The 8,149-nt window shown below is 44.6% G+C and overlaps 1 protein-coding gene across 1 annotated transcript; it reads right to left on the bottom strand.

The window, feature by feature from the left end:
• Positions 1–3,348: 3,348 nt before the first annotated feature.
• On the bottom strand, positions 3,349–4,299 carry LOC109446793 (olfactory receptor 11A1-like). Its single transcript, XM_019730562.3, has one exon. The coding sequence runs from the start codon at positions 4,297–4,299 to the stop codon at positions 3,349–3,351; it is 951 nt and encodes a 316-aa protein (XP_019586121.3).
• Positions 4,300–8,149: the final 3,850 nt, after the last annotated feature.

Below are 8,149 nucleotides of genomic sequence, written 5' to 3'. Positions count from 1 at the left end.
AGACTCCCCAGGCTTTACGTTTTATTGCCATAGATCAATGGCAGGAGGAAACCAATTCTACCGCCAACAGCTGCTCTTCCCCATGTGTGGGGATGGGAGTTGTTGTGGCTTCCTGCAGAAGGAATGATGGGGAAATGATTCTCCCAGTTGACAGCAAGCATGCTGGCCACGCACATCCTGAGGCTCTGTTACCTGACTGGAGGTTGGGCACGTATAAGATGTGCAATGTGGGCCTTGGGCTGGCAGGGGATACCCCGGGCTCCGGCATGTACCATGGTACAGTACACGCCCTCCTGGCCAAGTGTAACAGAACAGCGATCCTACAGGCAATTCTGGCATATCCAAGGAGAGTTCCTTATGTGTCCCTGGGTAAGGAGAAAAGCCACTGCACTGGTAGGTCATTTGGCATATGGGTAAGATGCCTGGCCCCAGAAACAGAAGTACTGGTCTATAATCATGCAGGGAAAGTCCACTTAATTCCCCCAGGGTGTCACTTCCCTATCTGTGAGAGAAGATAGACTGACTAATACACACATTTTTCTCTGGGCCTTAAAAATTCTGAATATTTATTACTTTACAATATAAAAAAATGAATTCTTGCTACATAATCGTTGGGCTGGGATTTGGTGAAGAAGGTGGAAACTAGGAGAAAAGTTACAAGAGCTTCCATTTACTGAGCTGTTCCTGTGGGCTAGACAGTGCACTGTACATGTTCTTACTTGGTGGCAGTGTGAGGTAGGCATGGCATTTCCTCCTTTACAGATTAGAAAGGCTAAGATGGGTGAGTTTAGGTAACTTGCCCAAAGCATACTGCCAGAAAGTGACAGAACGTGCATCTCAAACTTGCCCGTGACATAAAGCCTGCTCTCCTATCTAGCCATCCAGCTTTCCCAGAGCTAATCTGACGTGAACACTTGTCACAGATGAGGCACCAGTGGGTACTTGAAAGCTGGCTTTTATTTTCCACTGGAGTGCCATAGGAAGACCTCATAATATTTTTCTCGTGTAAAGAGGAGCAAGAAGACAGCAATTTTCTCTTCATAAGACAAAGCCTGAGAATGTTTTCAGACACCCAGCACCGGCTCATCTGTGTCGTTTCCAGTGAGGGTTTTGTGAAACCCCCATGAATAGTGAGCATAATCTCTTTGCTAAACTCAAAAAAAAGAGAAAAGCTTCAACAAAAAAGTTTAGGCAAGAGATAATCCTGTCCTCGGCACTGGGGCAGCACAATCTGTCAGAGCCAGACCAGGAAGCAGGCAGCATGTGAGTGTACAATGCTGACCTCAGCTTCTCTGCTCTGAAGTTAACTCAGCTCTTCAGAGCTTCATGGAGCAAAGAACAAACACATGCCCACCACACCCTGTGTTCTAATTCTGAAAGCGTGTGCCAGCAGGAAGGGGAGCAAGTTCAGGCAAGATCCTGGCAGGGCCTGGAGAAGGGGGTGGCACTCAATAAATAGGAAGCCCCAGCTTCCAACTGCGCCTGCCACCATAGCAGCAGGAGAAATGGAGCACTGCAGAATTTGGCGTGGGTCCATTGCCTCGCCTCATTACCCCAAATCTTCATTTCCCATTTCCAAGTCCCAGAGTGCAAAGCATTCAAAAATGCTTTGCCGAGGCCCCATCTACTTCAGAGAAAGAAACTGGTGTATAATTAACATCTTATAATTATTATTACTGTTGTTATTTTTAAAATAAGTTTATTTTTAGAGTAGTTTTAGGTTCTCAGCAACATTGAGGGGAAAGTACAGAGGTTTTTCTGTATAACCTCTGCCCCCACACTTGCATAGCTTTCCCCACTATCAACATCCCCACCAGAGCGGGACATTTGTTACAACCGATGACCCTACGTTGACAATTATCACCCAGCATCCATACTCTACATTATGGTTCAGTCTTGGTGTTGCACATTCTAGGTATTCTGACACGTGTATAATGACATGCATCCACCATTATAGTAGCATACGGAATTGTCCCACTGCCTAAAAATCCTCTGTGTTCTGCCTAGTTTTTCCTCCCTCCCCCAAACCCCAGCCTGTGGCAACCACTGATTTTTCTTTTTTTCAATTTTTAACAATTTCTTTTTAAATTACTGTTGACATCTATACAACATTATATTAGTTTCAGGTGTACAAAACAACGTAGTGATTAGACATTTCTATACCTCACAAAGTGATCACCCCAATACGTCTCTTACCCATCTGACATTGTACATAGTTATTACAATATTATTGACTATATTCCTTATGCTGTCCTATCCCTGTGACTATTTTTTTCAATTATACTTGACATTCAATATTATTTTACATTAGTTTCAGGGTATAGCCTAGACCCACTAGTTGTTTTACCGTCTCCATAGTTTTGCCTTTTCCAGAACGTCATATAGTTGAAATCATGAAGTATGAAGCCTTTTCAGATTGGCTTTTCTCACTTAGTAATATGCATTTAAGTTTCTTCCATGTCTTTTCATGGCTTGACAGCTCATTTATTTTTAGTACTGAATAATATTTCGTTGTATGGATGTACCAGTTTATTTTTCCATTCATCTGCTAAATGACAACCTGGTTGTTTCCAAGTTTGGGCCATCATGAATAAAGCTGTTATAAATATCCATGAGCGGTTTTTGTGTAGACATAAGTTTTCAGTTCATTTGGGTAAAAACCAAGGAGTGTAATTGCTCGATCAGATGGTAAAAGTCTGTTTAGTTTTGTAAGAAACTTCCAAACTGTCTTCCAAAACGTCTATACCATGTTGCATCCCCACCAGCAATGAATGAGAGTTCCCGTTGCTCCCCATCCTCACCAGCATTTGGTGGTGTCAGCGTCCTGGATTTTTGTCATTCTAATAGGTGTGTAGTGGTCATTTAATTATTTTAAATTTTGAATCACAAGTGTAATTTTATATTTATAGATGTAGTTTTACATTAGTTATTTAATCAATGTATGTCTTCTCCGTATAGACTGAGTTTTGTGAGAGCAAAGACTGTCTGTTTTTATTTGTTTATCACTTAGATATAGCACAATTCCTTGGATGTAGTAGACCCTCAATGGATACCCGAATGAATGAGTGACCAGTCTTACCAGCTCATTTTGGATGTGAGCTTTTACATAAGGACCCAGGTCTACTGAAGATGATGGTACAGAATTTGACCTGTTTAGACCATTGCTGGGACACCAACCAGTTCACCAGAAGCTGTCAGAACTCAGCAGTGTCCACAGCCACACTTAGAGGCATCTGGTCATCTGGCTTTGGTAGCTCCTGGTTTAGGTAGTTACCTTTTATATAAAATCTAAGTGACTCAATCCAGTTCATCAACCCTTGGACAAATACGGCATTTTTGCTTTTTGCTTCATCTGAGGAAACCTGGCTTCTTACCTAAGCACTTCTTTAGGGCTTCATGAATGTCTCTGTTTCTTAGGCTGTAGATTATGGGGTTGAACATGGGTGTCAGGATGGTATAGAGCAAAGAGGACCCTTTGCGCAAGAGTTGGGATGAGTTGGCCGAGGGCACGAGGTACGTGGCAATCAAGGTCCCGTAAAACATCGTGACCATGGTGAGGTGTGAGGAACAAGTAGAGAAGGCCTTTTGCCGACCTGTGCCAGGTGGAATTCTTAGGATAGCAGCAAGAATGCAGGAGTAAGATGCTGTGATGAGGAGAAATGGGACCAGAGTCACTGCAGAAGAGGTGGCATAAGCGATGGTTTCGGTCAGTGAGGTGTCCATGCAGGAGAGACGAACCAGAGGAGTAAAGTCGCAAAAGAAGTGATCGATTTCATTGGGTCCACAGAAGGTTTGTCTAGACAGTAAGACCATAGTGATTGCTGTTAGGAGGAAGCAGCAGAGCCAAGAGCTGGCAGCCAGCCTAACGCACAGGGGGCCAGTCATGAGGAAGGGATAGTGAAGAGGTTGACAGATGGCCAGGTAGCGGTCATAGGACATCACAGCAAGCAAGAGACACTCTGTTGCAGCCAGGGATCCGAAGAAATAAAATTGGGCCAGACAGCCAGCCACAGAGATAGTTTTCTGTTCAGCTATGATAATTAGCAACATCTTGGGGACAATGTTGGTGGTATACCAGATCTCCAGAAAGGACAAATTCACTAGAAAGAAGTACATGGGGGTGTGGAGGTGATGGTTGAACAAAACTAGCAGGACGATGAGGAGGTTTCCAGAAACAATTAAGAGGTAGAAAACTACAAACATCATAAAGAGGAAAATATTTAGCTGTTGGATGGAGGAAAATCCTCTAAGCACAAATTCCGTTATTGTTGATTGGTTTTCCCAGGACAAGATCACCATGCCTTGGCTTCCTTAGGGGCATAACATGCAAAATGCAGAAAATTCTAGCTTACACATAGAGCATGGACTGAGAGAGATGATATTCATGCCCCACTCAAGTTTTTGGAAGTTCTTTTTATTTGGGTAGAGAAGTATCATCCTTTTTCCCCCAAGGCCTGAAGTGGGAAACAAAAGAATTTGGAATAAGGACTTGTGATGACGTCAACTTCCTCTCTCACCACCACCACCTTTTTTTCCCACCTGTATCTTCACTTCATCAAGAACAATGTCAGGCTTTGTCAGCAGGAAATAGAAGGAAGGAGAAGAGGAAAACAAAGGGAAGGAAGGACAAAGAAAAAAGAAAAAGTATCACCTGCTCGATGCCCTTCCTGAACGTACTATGGTAGCTTGGGGAGGAATGGAAAAACAGGAAGAAGATCTAAAAGGAAGATGGGCACATTTTGGAGGGTTTGTGAACTCTCACATAGGACCTAGAGGATCAAGGGCCCAGGGAATCCTTCCTCTCTCACCTCTTTAGGGAAATGCCCCCCATTATATCTCTTAGGCATTCCTCTCCTTTCAGCTTCTTAGTGAGTTGAGAGTTAAGTTTCTTATTTTTGTTTTTGTTTCCTTGATACTAGCAGGAGAAAATCATGTGAGTGACATTTGAGATTCTCTAATTCTGAGGTGAGCGCCCGTGCTGGTGTAACCCCAGGGCAGCAGTGCTTCCTCTCACAATTGTAAGTAGGTAAAAAATCAGGCCATTGAAAAGATTTTATCTAGGGCTTCAGTAAAAGGGAAAAGAAGATTCAGAACCAGGTGGCCCTCGGGCACTATGTGCCAGCAACCGATTCAGTATAAGACAGCCACAGGGTCTTGGGAGTGAGAAAAGGAACGCCAACTCTCCCACTCAATTCTATGCTGGTCCAAGCCATCTATCTCACCACAAGGCTCAGGGCATAAAGAGAAACTGCCCAGAAAACACTGCCATGCAGAGTTGGAGGCTGAAATCACTTTATTATTCTCAACCCCTTTGTACTGGATCTACCTCTCCTTAATTACGGACGGACCCAATTGCTGCAAGTAAGCAAGTGGAGATGGGAAAACCTACTTGCAGATAAAGAAAGCACTGTGTGGGTGTAATAATGAGGCAATTACCATGAGTAGCCAATAACCCTAAACAAAGCCAGGGGCTCTGCTTTATGAGTCAGGCTTTCAATGAGTAGTTTAACTTTTCTGAGACAGCTTCTCATCTGTAAAATGGGACACAGGGTGGGAGGACTTAACATGTGTGCAAAAAGCATATAAACACAAAGATTGGGACATCACTGCTGCTCCGGGCTGCCAACATTCCTGAAGTTCACCAAGAATTGCCTTGACTTTGAAGGGGTCATTGGCAACAAATCCCAGTTTCTTTTGCCACGTCGCGCAGTGTTTTGTGCATGCAATTGTGTGAGGAATCAAGTTCTTCCTGCTTTTCTTATCATACGAACAGCCTCTGGCAATACATCCATTCCATTCGGAATTGACCAAGTGTCCTAGGCACCATTCTGTGGCACCATACTTCCAGCTTTCCAAGTGGCTCACAGAACTAACCCTGAATCTGCGCTGACCGATAGTCCTGGTGCCCCAGGGATGCCCGGACGCTGAGCTCACTGAATGGAGCATGGGTGAAGGCACGAAGAGAGGACGGCTCTTCATCCCTTGCAAAGCACAACTACGTAAGGATCTGAGATCTCAGAGAGGGAGGCTTCGGTCCTCACAGGACACAGACGGACTCCTGGGCGGTGCTGCTGCTACTGTGGCTATTGGGGACGGGGAGGATTCCCTCCCTCTAGTCTCTGTGAGTCGTTATGGCTGGACTTATAATTGGCACAAGACCAGATTGACAGGAGGAAAACACAATCTAAGACATGCCCACGGGACATCTTAAATGATGATGCTTTCTGCAGTGAGGAAGCAGCCGGCTTTGTATACTTTGTAGACAAAGAAACAATACATTTGTGAAGAAACGACAAGGTGAAGACACGTAGGTTTGGGTGCTCATTACTGAGGAATCTAAACAAAGTTTGGGCTTGGGTAGTAAATTAGTAAAGGAGTAACAAGCTTTGTTTAAGCAAGCTTTTTGGCTCTGGATTCCTTACCTCTAGCAATAAGGGTGTCTCTCTCAGCCCCTCTGCAGCAAGGAGGGCCCCCTTCAAGGGGGAGATTGATTTCCTGCATTCAGGAAGACAACGGAGGGTCAGTGTGCCCTTCTTGCCCTGGCTGCTTGTCAAGTAACTTTAATACAGAGTAATCAATGTGCCGTTGTGGGATATTTGGGGGCTGCCTGTCCTGGGCCCCAACACTGCCAACGATATTACTTGATCCCAGGCACGAAAAATGTATAACTCACTCAATCATCACAACAATGCCATGTGGTGAGTACGCTTATGATCTCCCTCTCCAGATGGAGTCATAGAGAAGGTAAATAATTTCCCTGTGGTCATCAGCTAGGAAGCAGCCGGGATGAGAGTCAGACTCACTCTGGATCCCTCACTCCTAACAACTAACTGCATCTCAGCACCTGTGGATGTAGACTAGTTTGCATTATCTCACAGAGGGGGAAGAGGAAAGGTTCCACAAGACAGCCTTACTTCCCAGTGTTAACTTCAGGGAAAGGGAGGCTGGCTTTGTTGGTTGGTGAGCGAGTCACCCCATAAAGGCTGAGGAATTCTGACAGCCTTCTCTACCTTTCTCCTGGACTGGCTTTCACACGATGTCCTTGCTTTATCATCATAAAACAAACCATGTCAGTCCATTACCTTAAAAAAAAGACTAAGAATACTTTTTGAGACGTGCACAGGCAGTTGCCACTTCCCTTCCTCCTGGCACTTCCATTTCTGCTGAGGGTGATGCAGAAAAGCATGACAGAGAATGGAAAGCAGGTGAAAGGTGGGAGGGAACTGACCGGAGAGGCAGTGATGCTGCTTAAGAGTCCAGGCCCTAAAGGTAAACAGGCCTGGACTCAAATCCCCGCTCAAATGTGGGCAAAGGCATTGTATGAGCTTTAAGGGAAGAGCCACTCGGCTGCCTCCAGGTCCATAAAATTGAGGCTTTTGCAGGCAGCAAAGAGGCAAGCAGCCACTGTCTGCCCCTATGTCCTCAGGAAAAGTGAGGATATTGGGAAAGGATATTATTGAAAAAACAAGAGGTATGGACTTGTCTGACACGCTCCGATGTTAACTCCACTCAGATATGCTGCTTGACTCTAGAGCCACAAGCCCAGATCACACAGTATGTCTGTAATTCATGGTGACACGGGGTCAGTGCTCAATAAATGGTGGAGCTTTGTCTGTCTCCCTCTCCTCTCCATCTCTTTCTCTTCCACCTATGCCAGCAGTTAGTGGTCTCTTTTAGGAAGGCGTCTGCTCGCCTTCACTGGAGATGGCCAGCAAGAACAACTTATGAAGACAATTAAGGGACACGGAAATCCTGGAGAATTATTTGGATTGGATCATTTTTAACATCTCTTCCAAACTTCAATTTTTTTTCTCTTCTAGTTGGGAAGTATTCCACTCCCCAGGACACACACAAGGAGCTTGTGGGAAAGAGAAGAGGCTTGTCACAAAGCAAAGTAAAAACATAAATACTCAGTGAATAAGCACAGCTTTTGCTGCTCCCACTAACAAAAAAGCAAGGGAGGACCCGAAGGGTCTCATGTACTGTCTGAATGGGATCCATTCTCTGAACTGAATGAAGTGGTCAATGAATTCACCCATCAATTTAGCCAGCACTTGGCTTATGGGTAAGGACTGTGGACTCTTGCAAACTGCTGGTTAATTCAGGTGAACAGTTGGTTAACCAGATAGACAAATAGTATGAATTTTTT

The sequence above is a fragment of the Rhinolophus sinicus genome, chromosome 7, assembly GCF_057876585.1.
Source record: "Rhinolophus sinicus isolate RSI-liver-muscle chromosome 7, RSI-T2T, whole genome shotgun sequence".
NCBI classification, from domain to species: domain Eukaryota; kingdom Metazoa; phylum Chordata; class Mammalia; order Chiroptera; family Rhinolophidae; genus Rhinolophus; species Rhinolophus sinicus.
Note: the sequence above shows the minus strand (reverse complement) of the source record. Positions and strands in the feature narration are given on the sequence as shown.